At 36.5% G+C, this 22780-nt stretch overlaps 1 protein-coding gene across 32 annotated transcripts in view; it reads left to right on the forward strand.

Annotated features, from left to right (window-relative positions):
- The window catches only part of NRXN3 (neurexin 3), a 1742415-nt gene that overhangs the window by 687481 nt on the left and 1032154 nt on the right, over nt 1-22780 (forward strand). For 25 of the 32 annotated variants that reach the window (XR_008620931.2, XR_008620932.2, XM_055097889.2 and 22 more), the window contains one exon: nt 1491-1517. The exons of the other annotated variants lie outside the window; for them this stretch is intronic. Coding sequence is in view for 23 of the 25 variants with exons in the window: in XM_055097889.2 (XP_054953864.1) it covers nt 1491-1517 (27 nt within the window). In the remaining 2 variants the exon portion in view is untranslated. The remainder of the gene's footprint in view (nt 1-1490; nt 1518-22780) is intronic. 32 annotated transcript variants of the gene reach the window in all.

Genomic DNA, 22780 nt, shown 5'->3' on the forward strand with positions numbered 1-22780 from the left:
AATGATTCACTTTGGGGAATTCAAATGGTGGCATCATCCTTGACAAGTCCTCTAAAAACTACTGGGTCAACCTTAAGCAGAAGAAGAGTACTTTGTGACTATATTTTCCCCTCTATCTTTCTCCCTTTAAAAAAAAAAATCATTTCGCTTCTACCTTTTAGTATCTAACGGTAAACAAATCCTTACTGGAATTTCCACCATGATAAACCAACCTTAGGCTGAACCGGGCAGCTTGGTAACAACTAACCTGAGACCTTTCTCTGACCTTTTCTGCCCAGTCCCCTACTACGCCCACTGATTCTACTCAAGGACTTCTATGTTGTGTGTCCATGACTCCCAAGCAGAGATTAATACAATGATAGATATGCTGATCTCTGGCACAGAATACCTTGTCTGATTACTAGCTCTGGCCAGTTGGTCACTCTTTTCTTCCCTCCCTTTCCCATTTAAAAAAGTGAAACCAAAACCAAAAAATTTTCTCTCCTCAAGATGCGGAATCACAGAGTGAAATACTCAAGATGTCAAAGGTGCCGAGACCTCCTCCACACGTGCCTGGCTTGCCTTCTCCCTGAATGCTGTGGGCACTTGATTCAGTCTGCGTATTCAGGCAGGAAGACAGAGATGGGCTGCGCGAGGGGGTTGATCTGGGAGCCTTTGAATCACTAGCAATCAGAGAACCCAATTCATTGTGATAACATCATACAACTCCTTTGACCCTACACCCGACCCCACCTCTCTAAAATCTGGGATGGGTGTTTGTGCGGTTAGCTGTTTGCAAGTGGCCATTTTATGACAGGAAATGACCAGGTAGTGTTAACCCTTTCCTTACCACTAAGGAAGATGGCAAGTCTGCCTGTGCAAATTTCAATAGCATTTGGGGCCCAACCTAAGGAGAGGGTGGAGGGAGTTTGATTTTAGAAAAAGAGAAAGGGTTAAGTACTTCACTGAGCAACTTCATGGGCAGATTTTTTAAATGATACAATCAGTCAGACTGGTGATATGTCTTTGGAATACTAATACAAAAATTGTGTTAATGCTACTTTAAAAACGAATTTTAAGAAAATAAATTATAGTGGAAAATAGAATATAACCTGCATTTGGTGGGGGGAATTATTGCCTATTTTTCCAAGTTTAACAAAATTAATATTTCAAAGTCCAGGTTTGAAATACTTTATATAAAAGAATAGATTTTTTTGAAAAAAAAAACATGTTTGGTGTCTACTGTGGATATATATGTATACCAGTATATATCTCTATACATATGTGTATATATATGTGTGTGTGTGTATATATATATGTATCCAACTTTACTAAATAATATACTGTACATATACACCCACCCTTAAACTTGTACATACTTTATATATATAAAATGGCCACATTTCTTACGTGTGTCTGTCCCCGGAAGGGTGGACTGATTGTTTTTGGATGTCTGCAGCTGTTACCTTGAAGGATGCAATTTCATCTTTCATTTATTTTTCCCCATCTAGACTGTATCAGGATAAACTGTAACTCCAGTAAGTTTTCCCTCAAGTTTCATTTTGTTCTTTAAAAAAAAAAAAAAAAAACTGACTTTATTTTGTTTACTGTTTTATGAGCTGTTTTTTATTTGAATTATTTTTTCTTTTAACAATGGAGTGGGGGGGATCTGGGGCTAAGAAGATGGGGGGCTGGGTGAGGGTGAAGGGCTGAATGTGGTTTTGGGTGTGGTTTCTGAAGTGAGGGCAGGTCCTCTCTTCTTTCCTTGCATTTGCTCTATATGAAGAAAAGAAGGCAAGGGCACATGAATAATGAAATAATGAAAAATCAAGTTGAAATGATGATTTATTGTTTTTGGGAGGTAACTCTGAGAGTGAACAAAAAGCTTTAGGGCAACCAGCATGCACTTCTCCACTACCAAACAGTTTAGAAAATAAAAGCACTGTTCTTGACCCACAGGTGGCTGCCAACTCTGACATTTCTTTCCCAGTATTTATCTCTGTTGGGAACTTCTAGCAGGTGGGCAGATCACTGCTATTGGTGATAAGGCAACACTTTAACCAAAGACTTGTGACACACTCAGTCTCTGCAAAAGGAAGAACTGCAGTATTATTTTCACCTTATCCCATTCAGATACCCTAGTTCTTGAAGAAGGGTCCTAACAAGGCACAGGATGAAAACTACTCATGTATTTCTTCCTCTTCCTTAGAAGTAAACATTAGCTTGAGTCAACATGTAGAAGGGGAATATGAAGATAAATAGGAAGAATAGGCACAAGAGAAAGAATAGGCCTAGATGATGAAAGGAACAAAGGAAGAAATATGCTTTGAGTACTATAGCATATTATATTAGGCTTATTAATACTAACTACTGTAACAAGCAATCCCAACATTATAATGGCTCAACAAAAGAAGGGTTTATTTCTTGTTCAGTCAAAGTCCAATGCTAATTGGTCAGTTTTCCCAGACAGCTCTCTTCAAAGAGGTAATTCAGGGATCTAGGATCCTTCCATGAGGTGGGTCCACCACCTCGGAGTTCTTTACTTCTGGCTGTGTCCGTAGGGAAGAGAGAGAGAGAGAGAGAGAGCTGGGTGGTTGTGCAGTAGGTTTTATTGCCTTGCCTGGAAGTAACAAACATCGCTTCTATCCATATTTGGTTTGCTAGACATGACTCCATCCTACATGCAAAGGAAGCTGGGAAATGGAGTCAGCTACTGCACCCAGGAGAAGAAAAACTGGATTAGTTGATATCTAGCACATGTAATTCTCCATAGTATCTCATCATTTTTAAAATTCTTTCCTCACTAGGAAAAATCCAACTTTTACATTTGGTTTACTTGTTGATTCCATCCTAGTAAGTCTTTTATAGGTGCTAGTTTAAACTTCTTTCTTGGTAGAAGATATATTATAGGCATGACAAACTAATAAAGCCCAATTCTACTTTCTGGGGGGCAAATGTTCCATCTAAGTTAACACAAAAAGAAGAAATTTAAAATACCGATATAAGCAACTGCTTACTAAATAGAGTGCTTTATCCTTGTCTTGGCATCACTTACAGTTATTTTAAGCAATGGCCTATTTTCTGTGTTTAAATATTTCTAATTAGCCAGAAATTTGTCATGATATTTAGATCATTAAAAGCCTAATTGAAACATCCTTTCTCTCCAAAGCCTGGAGTTGTCTGTTCCTGTTTTTTTGGTTTGTTTGTTTTTTTAAGCAGCTTTATTGAGATACAATTTTCATACCACTACATTTACCCATCATAAACCTACAGTTTAAGGATGATAATTAAACTTATAAAGTTGTCCAAATATCACCACAATCACATTTTAGAACATTTCCATCATCCCCAAGATTTCTTTTCTGCTCATTTGTAGCTAATCCCTGCTCCTACCCATCATCCTAGGTAACTATTGGTGTGCTTTGTTCCAATAAATATGCATTTTTTGGACATTTTATGTACATAGAATTAGACAAATTGTTATATAGTCATTTGTATCTTGCTTCTTCAAAAAATTTTAATGGCATTTCTATGGAAATATTTTCTCTTTCCTTTTGCATTGGTTTTCAGAAGGAAATAAGGTGGAAACCCAGCATAAAGGTGGAAAGCCTCGTATCCGAAGCTACATCTAGCATCTTCTAGCTTCAGAGACTTATTTGGAGAACAGGGAACTGAAGCAGTTATTTAATCAGGATATCAGAATTTGCTTTTGCTGTTCTATCCCCACTTTCTCATGAAGTCAATCCCATATATTCCACATGGTCAGCCACGGAAAGTCATCATAAGACAACTTCCAGGATTACCTCTGTTGGGAAGATGGTGACACAGATGACAGCAGGTTTTCTTAATCTGATAAAATATTTTCTATTTACACCCCACCAAAAACAGCATTGAGAGGAAAATATGTCAGCAAAGTTATATTCCCAGCTTTGATCACAAAGTATAGAAAGAATATAACTGATTTCAATTCAATACTTACATAAAGAATCAAGATTAGATTTTGGAAATTGTTTTTGAGATTTTCACAATAAACCTTTAGTGTACTAAGAACATTAATTTTGTTGGAAATTTAATATCAGAGAAATAATACAGTGCTCAATGGTTGACCAGTGTTTGACTGGAAAAAACAAATATACATGGGTCTTTTAAACTAATCTAACACCTTTAGAGCTAGACAATGTAACCATGTATCTAGGGTTATGTAGAGTCACAAAGTAAATATAATACATTTTTTTCTGAAGCTAATTTTAATTGTTAATATGGAGTAAAAGTTTAAATTGAAACCAAATTGATATATTATGCAGAAGAATGCAAATAAGCATAAATCTTTAAGAAAAAAACATAAGAATTCAAAGATATTTCATTTTTATTGTGAATCTTCTCTGTTTCATCCCTGGTATTATTGGCATTTGAGTGGAAAAGTTTGAGAAGACTATGCAATTAAATTTGGAGAGAAAAAGGGCCTACGTGATCCGAACTTCTAAGCCCCTCTTCTTATTGACTCCATGTCAGATTTCATAGCTTGACCTGTTACAGGATCTCACATTGTCTCTGTAATAGGTGTGCCAGTCCTTACTCTTATCTGATTTTCAACTGTGAGAGTATTTGCACCCTGGGTTTGAGGGAGAGGAGGTTTTCCCTGAGCCTTACCTCTTGCTGCTATTTCAATAGACGTCATAGGGTACCTTGCTTAATTTTCAAAACAGAGCTTCTTTTTTTTTTCCCCTTGAAGGGAAATACTGAATTAAATTTGAATCAAGGTGGATTATAAGTTTGTGAACTTTTCCAGTCGTTCTTTTTTAGAATGCCTGTCCTCTGAAAAGTCACTTGGGTAAAATACTGAATGACATCAGCTATTTTTTTTTTCCTGTTCATCTGCTATAAAATGTTGTTTGTTCTGGGAAATGGCTATTTCCAAGGCATTCTGTGACACTCTTTAATGGAGACAAGAGCATGAAAAAGAAGGATGATCTTCCAGCATCGAGAGAAATCAATGGGCCATGAGAGAGAAGGGTGATCTTGAGGGGGAAAAAAGCAGTTTTCTTCTAGCCTTCTTCCTTTTGGCTTCACTTCCTGGCCCTTTTGTCAGAGACTATGGCCCAGTTCCATGCCAAGTATTTCCTCCCAAGAAGAAAAACAATTTTCTAATCAGCTCTTCTTTCTGCCTTTCTTAACTTCTCTTTTTTAATACTTTGTCTTTCCTCATGGTATCTATGATATATTCATTATTATTCATTACAAATCCTACTACTCCTGCTTTCCAAATCCTCCAAGAATACCACACCATAAATTGCTCTCTAGTTACTATCAATAAACATATATTACAGAGTGTGTAAATCAAGGTCTTTGGTTGAATCAAGTTTGTTGCTGAATTTGATTCATCTGGCAGGAATATATTTCTTAATACACTTAATACATATAGTTCTAGCTTAGAATTTATTTTTAAATTGCAAAAGAACAACAGAGTTGGCAGCCATCATGGCGAATTGAACTACAGGGTGACCTGGAACACTACTAAAGGAAAACAGAACTGGCCGGATGTGGTGGCTCACACCTGTAATGCCAGCACTTTGGGAGGCCGAGGTAGGCAGATTACGAGGTCAAGAGATCGAGACCATCCTGGCCAACATGGTGAAACCCCATTTCTACTAAAAATACAAAAATTAGCCAGGTGTGGTGGTGTGCACCTGTAGTCCCAGCTACTCGGGAGGCTGAGGCAGGAGAATCGCTTGAACCCAGGAGGCGGAGGTTGCAGTGTGCTGAGATTGTGCCACTGCACTCCAGCCTGGCGACCGAGCGAGACTCCATCTCAAAAACAAAAACAAAAACAAAAGCAAAAAGAACCAGAGCTGTTTTCTGGAGAATTTCTGGAGGAAATGTCCTGTTCCTATGGCTGTAGTTCCGTAAGGCTGGCAGTAACCTAAGAGGCATGCAGTTCTGAAAACAGGTATGAACTTCTCATTGGTGTCATGAGTGCACAAGTGAAAGTATGGAAAATGACTTTTTGTCTTTGACCTTGTCTGATTGTGCCTTTCCCTGTGATTTCCTAGCCACTAATTTATTCTATCCCTTTCAAGCCATGTGCAGTATGAATGAATATAGAGAACTAATAATAATTAAATATATGGATAGCTTGAATGAATACAGTAAACACATATTAATGAATTTCAACTTTTTCTTTCTTTTTCTATTTCTCTTTCCTCTCAAACGCTAATTCTTCTGTGTTGTGGCCATCTTCATTATCTTTCTAAAATGGAGTGTATATGTGGCATGGAAATTGTGAGTTTGTGTATAAGCCTGATTATTTAGGTATATGTAACAGTGTCTCTCTCACTAATTACTTTGAACCTGAAGACCCACTAATTTCTCTGTGACAAGGTTTATTTTTTCTTCTTAGACACAGAGGAGAAAGGAAGTAGTGTGCTGTACAAAAATATATTGACCTTAAGACACTTAAGTGCCACAATAGAGTTATTTGTGTCAGAGAATAGCTTTGATGATCTTGTGTATTCCCTATATAAGCTGATATCTTTGTTTCATCATAGAGGTGCACAGTAATCTCAGAGATGTATGAAAATAACATCACAAGGATATGATATCTGCAAATTTTATCTCCCAAGACTACTAGTGTTTGAGTCTTTCTCCTCTTGGACTTGCTTGGATAATTTGTTTCTTTCTTTTTTTTTTTTTTTTTTGCCTTTTCCCTTAGCTTCTCTGCCTTAAGTTTCTAAGCAGACTCCATCAGTGCTTTGGAAAAATTAACAGCATGTGGGTGGTTATAGCTTAATTTAGGCATAGTTTAGTGAGCTGCAGTTTATTATACTGGACTTACAGTTTTCTTCTCTTTCTTTTACTCTGTCTTTCCTCTCCATGGTACAAGAATATGTTATTTCATCTTTACGAATCGTTTATCTGAGAATCTCAGAGCCAAATTGTTTAGCTCTTTCCTTTAACTCAGAAACTCTTGCCTCAGACCAATAAGGAGGGCTGACTTCTTCATTACTAAAAGTCATTCTCAAAGGAAATTGTAGAACCCTCTTTGGTATCCATTTTAAAAGTCAAGTAATCATTACTGTCAGCCATTTACCTGGTGATGCCACTTATTAGAATCTTAGCAGAGATGGAAAAGCAAGAGCCTATGTATCATAATGTATTCTCTGTCAAACTATAAGCAAGCTATAAGCATTGCACTTCAGAGTTTCTATCTTCATAACGCATATTTTTGCTTCTTTTGGTATGTTTTATATTTCTTGTAACATATAGTACACTTCAAGTGTAACAATATTTATCGTATCAATAACAGCCAGATTTTAGTATGATAGTGGGATGCTTCCTAAATATATAATATTAAACACTTCTTAATAAATATTAATTCAGATTGGTTTATTTAAAAATAGTTAATAAGATTATACATGGAACAAAAGGCAAAATAGTAAAAATTCTTCCCACTCATCGTATTCCTCAAACTCCTTTTCCCAAAGGCAACCAAATTTATTAGGGATTTTTGTATCTTCTTTCAGGGGTAGCCTATGAGTATACAACATATAATTATATCCACGTTCTTCTCCTTGTCTTCTTTCTGCTCCTCCTTCTTTTTGACACAAATACCAACAAGCTTTTCCACATCTTATTTTTCCACTCAAAATGTCTTAGAGACTATTCCATGTAAGAATATATAGGTTTATTTTATTCCGTCTAATAGCCACATAACATTTCATTTTAGGGGGATGCTATATTTTATTAAATCAGCACCCTACATTTAAATTTTTCTCAGCTTTTTACTACTAAAAATGTAAGAAGTATATACTTTTGTTCATTAGTTAATGCATACATGTATAAGAAGATCTGTTGGATAAATTCCTAAAGGTAGAATTGCTGAGTCAAAAGATAAGTGCATTATAAATATTGATATATATTGTCAAATTGCACTCCAAAGAGGTTTTACAAAGTTATATTTCTACCAGCAATATATGTGTTTGCTTCTCCTCACTCTTGTAACACACATCGTATTATCAAACTGTATTTTCATTCTCTTAAGATAGCTTTTCAAAATGTTGCTGTCACATATTTATTTCCCATAGATCTTTTCCTCCCATCCTTTAACATCTTCAAATATACATAGGGATCATTGTCATTCATGACTTTGGTGACCACTTATATCAGAAATCTTTTAATAGCAATCTGCTGTAGCAACATTTCATATGTTAATCTTGTTTTAATAAACAGGGATATTGTAGAAAAGTAGCAATATGTTTTAGTAATTTTGTGTAATTTATCTCCTATATTATTATTGATCTGTGTTGGGATCTCAGCACAGACAGGCATTTAGTGCAATTACAAAGAGCAAGGAGGACACTGGAGCCAAATAGCCTGGGTTCAACACTTGTCTATGCCACAAATGAGCTACATGTCTTTGACAAGTTACTTCAACTCTTAGTTTCCTCAATTGTAAGTTTCATATGAAATTTAGAAAGAATAAAGGGAATGGGATCTAGCACCAAATTAAAAAGTAAACGTGATGTGAACTTGAGGCATTAAATTACAAATAAGTGGTTTCCAAAAGAGAGTATGCTCTGTCTCATCAAAGGAAGAAGTAGAGGAAACAGCAAAAGAGGAGGAGAAAAAGAACTTGTTAAAAGCACAAGCCCTCATAAGTTATGTCTTAGTCCATTTGGTGTTGCTATAATAGAATACTTGGGGCTAGGTAATTTATAAAGATAAGAGGATTATTTGGCTCTTGATTCTGGTGGCTGAAAGTTTCAAGAGCGGGCAGTTGCATTTGGCGAGGGCTTCATGCTGCTTCCACTCATGGAGGAAGACAGAAGGGGAGGTAGTATGTGCAAAAAGATCACTTGGTGAGAGAGGAAGCAAGAGAGAGAAACCAAAGAATATAGACTCTTTTTAACAACCCACTCTAAAGGGTACTGATCTATTCCCACGTACAAAGAGAAGTCACTAACCCCTGCCTGAGGGCATTAATCTATTTATGAGGGATTCACCCCGTGACTCAAACGCCTCCCACTGAGCACTGCCACCACAAAAAAAAGGGAGCAAATTTCTACATGAGTTTTGGGGGGAACATACCATATCCAAACCATAGCAAGATATATGGATATAAACAAAGTTAATAGAGCTGCTGAATTCTAGGAAGGATTGCTAGACAAAGGAATAAATTTTTAATATCTGAACATCTTAAAATAGGCAAATACCCAGCCAATGTAGAAATTTTATATTGTTAAATATCAGGTTAATAGAGGCAGTATATAGACTCATATAACTGTTTATCAATCACAATTTGAACTGCTGTATTATGTTAAATTAGTGTACATGGTTTAGATATATAAAGTTAGTGTACCTAGTTTGGAGGTATGTATACACACACCTGCACACACAAAGAGTGAGAGAGAGAAAGATCTAATGCCAGTACAGCCTAAAATTTTTACATTGATATCTGCCACTGTATGATTTTTATGACTTGAAGCTACCTTGGATATAGTATATGCTTGGTAAATAATTGCTAAGTAAGTGAATGGGGTAATGAATTGTATCCATTGCGCTACCTTAATTTATTATTTATACAAAATTGTTAAGAATCAACATGCAAGGTACAAGCCTAAAAATTGTAAAGTACAGTGTTTTGTCTTGTTGTCACTCAGAAAGGAAGAAAGTTAACCAAGGAGTGAATTTGTCGTCTTAACCTAATAATCTAAAGGAATATATATTACTTTCTCTGTAAAATAAGAGATTTCTGACAAATAAATATTTTCATGAAGTCTGATTGGGCCATATTTTGGTTGAAAGTAAGGAAAATTTCATGAAGGAAGATGAACGTGTATCTGTAAATATTGCATGTTGTCATTCTTCCTTGTTCTTCCTCATTCACTTATTCCATGGACATTTACTGAGAGTAAGCAGAGTTCCAAGAGCTGAGTGTCATTTTAGGAATTTATACTGCAAATTTCCAAGGAAAATGGAGGAGGAATTCTCATAGACTGAGTAATTTCTTTATCCCACCCTACTCTTCCCTTTCACATTGCCCACCGCCATTTCTTGTTTTTCTTGAAGAAATTGGACCTCAGATGTATGTATCTCTAAAATCCAGATGAGTCTCTTATGGATTTTGTTCAGGACTAATTCAACATTCAATTCAACATAATGATGTCTTTTTTCACAATGTGTGTGCATTTCTCATGATGGGGCCCTAAATGCTGGTTTACTTAGGGATTTTCCTGATTTCCTTTTTTGTTTTGATTTGTCCGCCTTCATCTGACCACTTGCTTGGAGCCTCGCAAGCTGTGTTTCTGCTCCCCTTTAAAAGGCTGATATTTCAGGGACTGTAATTTTGAGTAAAAATACTGTTTCTGTTTTCCTTCTACCTTTCCAAGATTTCTTTATGTACTCCAATCCATTTTATGTGTCTAATTGCTATAGTCAGATATACAAGGTGACAAATTCTGTAAGTACAGTTGGTCCTCCGTAACTGCTGGTTCTGCATCTGCAGATTCAACTAACAAAAAAATTGAAAATAATTTTCAAAAACAATAAAAAACCAATATAACAATAGAAAATAATACAAATAAAAATACATATAACAGCTATTTGCATAGCATGTACATTGTGTTAAATATTATAAGTAATTTAGAGATTCGAGTATAGGAGGATGTACATAGTTTATATGCACATAATATAAGACACCATTTTATATAAGGAACTCAAGCATCTACAAATTTTGGTATTCACAAGGGTCCTGAAACTAATTTCTCATGGACACCAAATTAGGACCGTATTAGTTTCAGGCACAGTTTATATTTTGAAAATTAGGAGGTATTATGGTAAATTTAAATGGAAACTGGGCCTGAGAAATCCCTGAGCAGAACAAAGCCAGTTAGGCCGCATAAATGACCTTAACCTTGCTGGATTTGCAAATAAGAGCAAAAGTTAATTTGAGCTACAGCTCATAAATACCTATATTCAGAGAAAACAGAATGTAAGCTCAACCAATCAGAAGCAGCCAACAAATTTATAATTATATAACTAGGGACTTTCCAATAGGATAGGCCAAATAAGGCAACAGTGTAACTGTAATCCATCAAATATTTTCTTTGCTTTACTCACCTATTTATCCTATAAAAGCCTGCTATTTGCATTCCCTCAGTGGAGCTCCTGAGCCACTTTTGATTTAGAGCTTCCCTGTCCAATTCATGAATCACTGTTTGTTAATAAGGTCCTTAAAATTTTTATTGTGCCTCAGTTTATCTTTTAACCGTTTGACCTCTATGTGGTGTAGGATGTACAGTGACCATTTGGTAAGCTAATATTATTAACATAAATTCTTTATTCTTGTTTGGTAACAAGATAAATGTATTAATGGATGTATTTCCCTTTCATTATGCCTAATATATATAAATTATATGTATAAAGTACATATACACATATATATATAAATTGCAGTTGTTTTTATGCATATCATAAAAGATAATATAATTTGAATTCTGGAGTTTCCGGAATAATTAGCCACGAAATGAAAGTCTGTTTACTGATTCAAAGCATCTCAGGAAACACAGTTTCCAATTTTGGGAAGAAAACTTTACAGACCAGGAGATGTTATTTCTAAAAAAAAAAATGGAGTAATTTTCTGGCTGTTCTGTTGACTTACTAGAATCACATAGCTTTTTAACTCTGAGTTTATTTGAAGTTAGGGAAATAAAACTAAGAAGACTTTATACATTTCCTTCTCAAAATTAAGCTGTTTCAGAGGAAATCTGACTATATAATATCTGTTCAGAAAATCATTGTCATCCCCAAGCCTGTGCCAGCCCTCTGTCAGCAGCACTGTCCTCAAAGATTCCTCAAGGGACCCTGTGGAAAAATGAAAACAAGAGAGGCTATCAAGGGGTGCAAGTAAGAGGTGCAGTGTTGAGTTATAATAATCTAAGTGTCCTTCCTAAATGGCTGAAAGTATATTGCAGTAGAAAAGTATTAAAATGTGTATGTGTCCCAAAAAAGAGGCAAAATGTAATGGAGATCATGTCCTCTAAAGCAAAATATTTGGATGGTTATGAACTCAGGATCCTCCAATAGGCCTGCTGGGGCACATTTTTTTTTTTAATATCAACGTATTACAAATGGGGAAACCAAGGCTCATGGACACCGAGTGCTCGACATAAAATCTCAAGGTGATGAATGGTAGGCATGAACCTTTATAAATTTAGTTTTATAATTCTTCATCATATGAGTACTCTTTTGTCCCCTAAATCAAGCTGTCTCTTAATGATGACACAGGACTTTGTTTTTAAAGGATTAATGGGGAAAAAAGAGGGGGATCACTGCAAAGGTAACGAATTAGAATATCTTTACCTAAACCAATGAATAGGAGTGGAATGAAATTTATTTCTGAAATCCAGGAGATGTCAGAGAAATGCAATTGGTGTTATCCCCAAGTGCGGGCAGGATAAAATCTAAAGCAATAAACAGAGGGCTGCTCCTCTGTTCCAGTATAATAAAAAGTAATATTTGAAACACAAAAGCGAGAGAGAGGAAGACCTGCTTATTTCCTGTGAGGGGTTTTCCTGTGATAGGAGGCACTTTTCTTCCTTTCCTCCCCAGAATCCGAGGGGAAGGAACTGCCCCACTGACCAGAGTGACAATGCCCATAGGACTGAAGGGGTAAGAGCAACAGAAACGGAATGCTTGAAAGGAGCAGAAACAGTGTATGGCAGCAGCAAATGTGTGTCAGATAGAAAGACAAAGGGAAAGGGACACAAAGAAGTATTCACAATGGAGCAACACACACGTAGTGTGTTTTATAATGCTGGAAAAATTCTGTACCTTTCCCATCTCACAGAGAAAAGAGAACACAAAGGAAGACGGATAAAAAAAAAATGATGCAGCCAATGGGCCGGTTATCTCTGGCTAGAGAAGGATTACCATTTCCTTACAAAAAGAAATTGATAATTGAAATTAAACTCAGATTGCCCAGGTATACCTGCCGGCAGTTGGAATGTTTAACTTAACTGCTTGGTTTACTTATTGACAAGCAAACTCCCTTTTACTAATAGAACCAATTTACAGAACTTTCCGGTCATCATAAATAGAAAAGCCAGATATGGTAACACTGTGATGACTAGTTAAGTACTCAGGTACTTATCCATGACTTTGTTTATCCATCCTTCTACATATCTGATAGAAAACACGAGGAGTAGGAATCTCATGGTTAACATTTCAAAGGCATGAAAATTGAATACTAAGTGAAGATACAACTTCATTCTTTCCCCTCTTCATATCTTCCTGGACCCTTTTTCTCCTTTGTCACAGCAAAATAATATAGGCTACTAAGTCTATGCACAAGGATATTTACAATAAACATTTGACAGTCTTTGCTATTGCTATATGAAGTGCATGCACTTGACAGGTGGCTACTAATTATTATAGTAAAAACAATAGCATTGAGTGATTTCTGCCATTATGGGATAAGAAGTTTGCTGGCATTATCTTATTTAATCTTCACCACAATCTTATAAGGTAGGTGTCATTACCCTCATTTTAGAAATGAGACTTGTTCATATGGAGGCTGGGTGTGGTGTCTCAGGTCTGTAATCCCAGCACTTTGGGAGGCCAAGGTGAGTGGATCACTTGAGATCAGGAGTTCGAGACCATCCTGGCCAACATGGTGAAACCCTGTCTCTGCTAAAAATACAAAAATTACCCGGGCATGGCTTTGGACACCTGCAATCCCAGCTACTTGGGAGGCTGAGGCAGGATAATCACTTGAACCTGGGAGGTGGAGGTTACAGTGAGCCGAGATCGTGCCACTGGACTCCAGCCTGGGTAACAGAGCAAGATTCTATCTCAAAAAACAAAACAAACAAACAACAACAAAAACAAACAAAAAAAAAGAAAAGAAAAGAAAGAAATGAGACTTAGTCATATGGAATGTTTTGCCTAGCTTCAGATTCAGTCTGCTCCATTCCAAAGCCTCTGCTCCTCACCATTGTACATATTGCCTCTGCCACTTGTATGCTGAAGTGTTAATGCCTAAATGAATGAAATCTATCACTCTAGAACAAGTGCTGATGGTCCCATGAAAGAGGCCACTTCTAATCACTAATACCTCCTATCTCTGTAGGTAGTCTTTCTGAAGTCTTGACCTTCCAGAGTCAAGCTCCCTCAGCTCAGCTCTATAGGCATATTAGTGCCCCATGCTTGCCATAACCAGTCTCGAAGGCATTGTCTATTTCAGTGACTGAAAGGTACTTGGCATTTAGAGATGCATAGAAGATGAATTAGGAATTATTATTCAGGAGCAGAGACAACTAAGAAGAGGATAACATTAGAATGCCATAATTCAACTTATGTTTATTAAGTCACTCTCCACGTGACTGATGCTTTGTTGACCTTCTCTTGGTAATGCTGGTACTCTCTGTGTCTTATTTCCTTCCATTGTACTCTAGTCCTCTAGTCTTAGCCAACAGGTTGTGGCTGCTGCAATCCCCGAGGCTCTTCTACACTACCTCTGTGTCCATGCTTTGCTGTGTGCCCTATAGACTGTTCCTCTGTATCTGCCTTTGCAACAGCTGTCTGCTCATCCTTCATAACAGCTCAAGGGGTCACCACCTAGATGAAACCTTCCTTCTACTCCAGGCAGGTCTAGGTTTTTCCACCTCTAAGTTCTCCTGGCACTTTGCACATCTTTCAGAACTCTTATCACAGTTATATGCTGTAAACAAAGAATCATGGGTTTTATAAAATTGGAAAGGAGAACTTTATTTCTCATAAAGGGTTGCAGCCTGCAGGCTGGCCATCCCAGAGGCTGGGAAGCATAGCCTCTGGCAAAAGCTGAGAGCAAGCACATTGAGGTGATCAGGGGTAAAGGGAACAGGAATTTATGCTGAGCAGGGTAGCTGAATATACATATTTAATACACTATAGAAAGAGTCATGAATATTTACGGAGGAGAACCATGCAAATGTGCAATTGAGCTTCATGCCTCTTCATGGGTTACATGTTAAAAAAAAATAGCTGTGTTAGCATGATCTGAGGGTGGAGTTTTTGGCCCTCTGACATCAAAAAAGTAAACCAGAGGATATGAAAATTGCCAGTGTATATCCCCCACAAGTCAGCCAAAACTGGTCCAGAGATGGTGGTTGGTTTTTAGGAAGGGATGCCTTGTGAAACTGATTAACTGTCACATCAATACTGTAAAGAGGGAGAGAGAGTCTGGTTGTGGCCTCAGGTGATTGGCTAAAGACAATAAAGAAATGGGTCAGCTGCTGCTTCTTTTTTTTTTTTTTTCCAGAGCTGGTTTCTGTTGCTCCTTAGGAAAGAATCCTGGTTAAAGGTGAATAAGGAAGGGGTATACTGAGGCATGAATATACTAAGGCATATCTATCCTCCCTGCCCATCATGGCTGGAAACTTAGTTTTTAAGGTTTCTCTGGGTACTCCTTGGCCAATAGGGGATTCTGTTCATTCAGTCAAGGGACTTGAGATTTTATTTTTAGTTATCTATTCTTTATTTGTTTCCATGGGTATCTTCAGAACCAACTTCTGGATTCCTCATGATTGGGGGAAATGCACTATTCATCATTGTATCTTCACCATCTAGCACGGTACTAATCATATAGAAGGCATTAGTGAACACTTATTGAATTAACAATTGTAAGTTTAATGACTTGAAACTTTGAGCCACAGGAGAAATCTGTAGATAAGCACAGATTTCTTAGTAAGAGGAAAAGTATTCCATCCTTACAAAGACAGAAATCTCAGCAGATGAGATGAAAATACCATAGATTATCATGAGGGCACTTGCCCAACTCTTGAAGGGAAATATGTTTTTAGAAACCCTTATTAAATACTACAATATCAGAAGGCTAAATTTAAATTTAAAAAATGTGATTCCAAAACAATCTGAGCACAACGGGGTGACCACAGTCAACAATATTTCATTGTACATTTAGAAATAACTAAAAAAAAATACTAGGATTGTTTGTAACACAAAGAAATGGTAAATGCTTGAGGTGAAGGATACTCCATTTACCCTGATATGATTATTACACATCATATGCCTGTATCAAAATATTTCATGTACTCAATAAATATATACACCTACTATGTACCCACAAAAATTAAAAATATAAAAGTAAAAATCGGATCCATCTTTTCCCTAAATAGTGGTTGTTCAAAGAGACATTTAAGGCACAAGTGTTGTTTGTGCAGTATTGTTTTGCACATATCAAATTCTAGGTTTTATGTCTTACCCACCCTGGATAGAAATTTATATCCATTCCAGGAGGCGGAGGTTGCAGTGAGCCGAGATTGCAACACTGCACTCCAGCCTGCGTGACAGAGCGAGACTCTGCCTCAAAAAAAAAAGAAAAAGAAAAAGAAAAAGAAAAATTTGCACCCATTCCTGTATTCTTTTTATAGGCTTCTGTAAGCTTCAAAATGATCCTTAAAGAGATTGAAGATGATGACTCAGAGCAGAAAAATAAAACAAAACAACAACATGGGTGGCAGAGTTGCGTGATAGAAAGAATGGAATCTTCAGGTCCAGTTAAACCTGCTCTGCTATTAATTAGTTTTTGGTTTTGAGGTGATTTTTCCAAGCCGTCATTATTAGTAATAAGAGCTACAATATCACTGGATGAAGAAGAAAAATTTCTGAACAGAAGCATAGCTCCCAACCATATGTTTTCCATACCAGCATCTATACAGGCACCAAAAATCATGGATGTTCTTATAGCCTTGTGTCTCACAGCGTGAATTGCTCATTGATCATTTGAACTTGTAACAATGGAAACATCAGTTTTACCAGGCCTCTTGGGCACTTGTCTGACCTTTCTGATTTGTCAAATGGAATTGCTTCGTTTGTAAAATGTTTCATAGGAGACAGGACAACAATCTCTGTTTGATGAAGGTGAATGTACCCAAGATAATTTCTAGGGTTTTAATGGAAGAGTTTTGTGACAGCTGGTTTAGCATCTCATGTAAAATAAATTCAAGGCCTTTTGTCTCACTGAAAGTAAGGTCACATTATTAAGAGAGAAGATCCTCCTCTATCAAAGTCACAGGGATTGACTATTCAGTTGAACCCCAGAGGGGCTAATCTGTCCCTGATAAAGTTGAGTTGGATGAGTATCATGCATTGCATGTGTTTGCCCATGATGAAATATATGCAGAAGAAACAAGAACAATAATATAGGCCAATATTTAATGAGGACTTACCTTGTACCAGATAATGTTTTCAATTGTCACATGTATTAGATCCTTTAATTCTCACAAGGATGATATGGAGGATACAGGACCATTTACATTATTTGTGTGATCTAGTGCCAAATAAAAATGTAAGCTCCTTGTTCTAAAGGCAGAATGAAAGCTTTTTCCCTTCTTTCTCAATTTTTTAGTTAACCTGTCAAACATAGGGATACTCAGGGAGCAACTGTAGACCCCCACAGGCACTCACGACCCCACCTCACGATTCTTTGTGTGGAGGCAGAAGGTTGCAGCAGTTGCTAGAGGGAGGCAGAAAAGTGAATGAGGAACAATCTGCCTGGGTAGGTAAGAACATTCAAGCCAAGGCTCCAAGTCCCTGGCTCATGTTCCATTGTGCCATTGAACTTGAAAAAACATGCACACACATAAATTCACAGATAAAATTCTTAAGCATTTCAGGACAGTGACTAGAAAGCATTAAGTCCCAAACTCATAGGGTTCTAAGTGACTGCACTGGTTGCATACCTTTGAATGTGGTTCTAAAAGTAGGTAATAATATTATCTGAATTTTACAGATAAAGAAACTACAATTACCAGAAACAAAGTTTTTGTGTTTGTTTGTTTTGGTGATGTGTTTGTCTACCATATAATCACGAAAACATACTATGCCTATTATACAAAATTTAGCTTGTTCTATATTTTGGTATACTTTTAATACTACTGTTTTAAAATTCTTAATTTCTCCTGCATGTCTTCCCTCATGGCTAAAGATAAATTTGGTATCCTATGAACTATGTTTTCCATCAAGGTTTGCACAACGGCATAAAACAATCCATCACATTTTTCTGGCCAATAGACACATGCTTTATTTCTGAATGTCAACGTTTAAGAGACTGAGGTCTGTGACTACCGTTAATTTTGCTAGTAAAAATAAGTTCTCCCTGATTTTGGTTATTATCCATTGAAGATGTTATCTTCAATAGTTATCCATGCCTATGTCATGATATCTTCACTTCTTCCCAAATATTATCTTCCTCAGATGTTCAATTGTGAATGAAAAGTCAAGCTCCTTGTCCATTTTTACTGTACCTCAGCCTTCAAAGGCCTAAATTACCATTTCGTTTCTGTTGCTGATCATCAGCAACTAGAAGACAGAATTTGGATATTCTCACACCAATGTACCATTGCTGCAGAAATCCTTTGGGCTAACTGAGAGGACCAAAAAAAAAAAAAAAAAAATACAAAAGAACATTCCAGAAATAATTACCCATTCACCATCTTTAGTACAATGCTGTACAGATAATTAATTTTTGGTTCGTTATTCTCTATTCACTTTTTCCTAACATATGGACGCATATATATGGGTCCAGTGAATCCCATTCAAAGAGAATAGATGGTGGGAAAACTATTGGATGCCATCAGAATATTTTAAAGAAAAAACTGTCCTTTGAAACAAATTCTGCAGAATATTTTGAACGGAATAAGAGAAAATTGGTTTCAAGTTAATCAGTGAAAGTGAAACACTTGCTGAGGCCATAATAACTGCCATTCCTAAGGGCTCACAGGCCATGCCATTTTCCAATGTCTTGCTGAAAAAAATAATTTGTGTAGGCTACCACTGAGCAGCCATACTGGCTTGCCTTGTTCCTGCCTTCCTTCTGATTTGGGGCACTGCAGTGGGAGCTGACATGCTGAGCTACTCAGCTGTCTCAGCCTCATGGCCAGGCCTCACTCAAAACAGTGTCCGAGGAAAACGACAACATCGCTTTGGGGAACTGAGCTAGACCTCATATAGTATTTGCATTCATGGAACAGCTTTTTCTTGTACTTACAGAACACTTTGTTCTATTTAACAGCATACATAGTTGTATCTGATTTTATTGCCATTGCCTTTGAAGGCACACATTCATTGTGCTATGGTTTGGTAATGTTCTTCTATTCAAATTGATTTGTAACAAAGAATGGGTTTACTTGGACTCTCTGCATCTAGTGTTGGTTCATGTCACAATTACCTGCAGGCAGCAACTGTTTATTGATGAGGATTTTACCATAGTTTTATGTGATTACATGTTAGTTTAGCTTTCCCTTCTAAATCACCACTTAGTTTATAGTTCAATATTATCGATCCAAGTGCTACCAGAGAGCAATTCTATTGATGGCATGTTACGTGTTTGGAAGGCAGTCTAACTTTCAACCCACACTCTCTTTTGGAGAGAATGTTGCTTCAACTAACAATATTGAGGCTCTTACTTAAATATTCATCTCACACATTAGAGTAATTGGCATTAAATAAACTTCATATCTGAATATTTTCATTAAGAACTGGAGAGTTGGTGGTCCACTCTAAAGTGTCCATATAGAAGTTGGCTAACTTTTTCTGTAGATGGCCAGGTAGTAAATATTTAGATTTAAAAGCCATATAGCCCTGTCACAACTACTCCATTGTGCTCTTGTAGCACAAAACAGCCATAGACAATGTCTAAACTGATTGGTAAGGCTGAGTTCCAATACAACTTTATTTACTAAAACAAGTGGTAGGACAGATTTTGCCCAATGGCCATAGTTTGCTAATCCCTGTTCTAGGACCCTAAGAGAGGTACATTTGTAGAAATTATGTTTGGAAAGCAGACTAGCTACCCAGAATTCCAAACAATAGGCACATGGAAGTTTGGAAAACTCTTCATTTAAGGCATTTTTTAGTTCTAGATGCTGGTAATGCAATGCTGAACAAGACCAACATGGTTTCTCTCCTTATAAGATTTGCATTAACATTTGTGAATGCATAAAGACGTAAGTGAGTTCAAGTAATGCCAAATGCAATAAATAAAATTAAACAGAGTAAAGTAAATGCCTGGATGTGGGAGGAAGTATAACTTTAGATAAAACTGCCCTGGAAGCTTTTCTGAGAAAATGATATTTGAATTTTGGACATTTGATACTTGAATGATGAGAAGGATCTAGTCTTGGAAGGGTTTGGGAAAGAGCATTCTGTGCAGAGACATTGACAAAGGTGAAGGGCTTATGGAAGATACATACTTGGTGTATTTGAGGAATAGGAAGACACCAGTACGGTTGAGAAGGGAAAGGGACTGTTATCTCTATCTTGAACTGTCCCCATTAAACTGATCTATAATCAGAATTTTAAGTGAGTTAAATTCTCTTTCTGATTTACAATCATCCTTTCTTTTGTTCTTAGTTACTTGTGGAGGCAAATTTGCAGGTTATCTGCAGCCTTTCATGTCAAAATGTAAATGTTTATAAATTCCAACTCACCATTATTAAACTGGAAGCAAGCCAGTGTTTCAGTTGAGGGACAGTTAAATCACACTGTTTGAACCATATTTGAAGAAATGATGACACCAGTGTATTAGTGGTAAGACTTGTGGGGTTAAGGATACATAGGTCTAGTCATTTGAGCTATAGAGAGGATTTCACCATAGTCAATGGTCTTCAATTGCTAAATCGGGTAAAATAGCTCAACTATTAGTTTCACTATGGATGTCTAGAAGCCCAAAACTCATCAGTTAATTGAATACTGTAGACTGGGGGAAAAAATTATTTTATCCAATCCCAAAAGAATCAACTCAAGTTTATTTTACAGAAAAATATTGCATCTAGTCCTATATTGTAATTTTCTGAAGGTTTTTAAAATAAAATTATTTTAAATCCTTTGTTGCTAATGGTTGTAAAAACACTAATCCAAAGAGAATTGCCAGTATCTAAATAAAACACCCTGAGTTAATTTGACTCAAAAAATCAAGTCCTTTGCCTCAATTAAGTAGAATGTGAGAAAATGGTTCTAACAGAATCAAGTTCAGCTCAGGGAAGTTAATTAGAGTGTCTTGCCTTAAAAGACAAGGTAGTTTTCTAGGCAATGGTATTTGATAACAATGTTTCACATGAATGCAACAAAATTCTGTGCTCTGTTAAGAATTGCCGAAAGAGAGGAAAACTCTGTGAGAGAGTAACCTGTTACAGTTTCAGATAGCCAGAGGGGGAAATCAGTCTGAATTCATAAAATAGTATATCATGGATTTTTTAAAAAATAAAATTGCTTTGAAATACATACAATAACTCGCCCAAGATGTGTATGGGTGCATGTGTGTGTTATCTCCATCCCAATAAATGCTATTGGGAATATATAAGGCTGACATTATCATTTTAGTTGATTAAAATAAAATATCTAAGTTACTTGTAGCATGCTTAAAATATTTTTATAAGTAAGGTAAATAGGCTTGACAAACTGGTGATATCTTAATTTGCTTCTCATATCCATTTTTATGGATATGATAAAGGTACTCGTCAGCCTAGATTTTGTTACAAATTCTCAATTTATGTTTGATTCTGAATAAAATTTTATTAAAGATGTCTAAATGCAGCATCTCTGCTAACATAGGATTTCCAAAATTTTAATTTGTCAGGAAAATGAAGAGTAAGAGATTACATTGTGTAACATAGGGCATTTTTTTCCTGCCTCGTCTTAGCACAAGATATTACAGGGGTTTTTACTCTTTTTTTAAATTTTAAATCAGGATTAGTATACTCATTTTTTTCTTGGTGTTTCCTATTTGTAACTGATATAATGCCACAGGCCTGGGAGCTTTAAAGAAAATTATTTAATAATAAAATAGTATTTAGGAGCTCTTTTTTTTTTCATTTTCTGAGAAGATATAATGCATTCCTTTAAGCATTTTGAATCTCTTCTCTAGGAGTTGGCAGCAGCAAATATTATACGGGAATATTTTTGAAATACGAATCTTAATCACATCTTCTGCCATATCCACAAGAGTTTCCATTTTATATGCCACATTCAACTTCATTCATCTGACAACAATGGAAAAATGTTACTTTAGACATCAATGGAAGTTTTACTGAGTATCTTCAAATGCTTAGCAAATATTTAAAATATTTCACATATTCTTACGATCAGAAATTACACATTGAAGAATACTTCTTGATTTGGGAACTTTAATAAAAAGAAGTGAGAAATAGATCTTGGTCTGACATGGAAGGTGGAGCAAGCTCATGACTTTACTAAGTGACTTGCTACATTCTTATAGAACAAGGTAGTGGGAGTATTTTTCACTAAACTATTTATGGGACCAAGGTCACGTAACTTACTCTTGTAGCCTAAGCTGGTGATAAGGCTTGGACTTTTAATTTCCAAATTATAGCATGCAGGTATTAGAAAACTGATGACGCAAGCCACGATTCTCACTGAAAAAGAATAGAACAATATCACACCTGTAACCCCAGCACTTTGGGAGTTGGATCATGAGGTCAGGAGTTCAAGACCAGCCTGGCCAAGATGGTGAAACCCCGTCTCTACTAAAAATACAAAAATTAGCCAGGCGTGGTTGTAGGCGCCTGTAATCCCAGCTACTTGGGATACTGAGGCAGAGAATTGCTTGAACCCAGGAGGCAGACGTTGCAGTGAGCCAAGATTGTGCCACTACACTCCAGCCTGGGCGACAGAGGGAGACTCCATGTCAAAAAAAAAAAAACAAAAAAAAAACAGAACAATAGCACTTTCACTCATTTGCAATTTTAGCAGAGTTTTCATGGGTGAATATCAACATCTGTTGCTCCAT

The sequence above is a fragment of the Pan paniscus genome, chromosome 15 (genome assembly GCF_029289425.2).
Source record: "Pan paniscus chromosome 15, NHGRI_mPanPan1-v2.0_pri, whole genome shotgun sequence".
Lineage (NCBI taxonomy): Eukaryota > Metazoa > Chordata > Mammalia > Primates > Hominidae > Pan > Pan paniscus.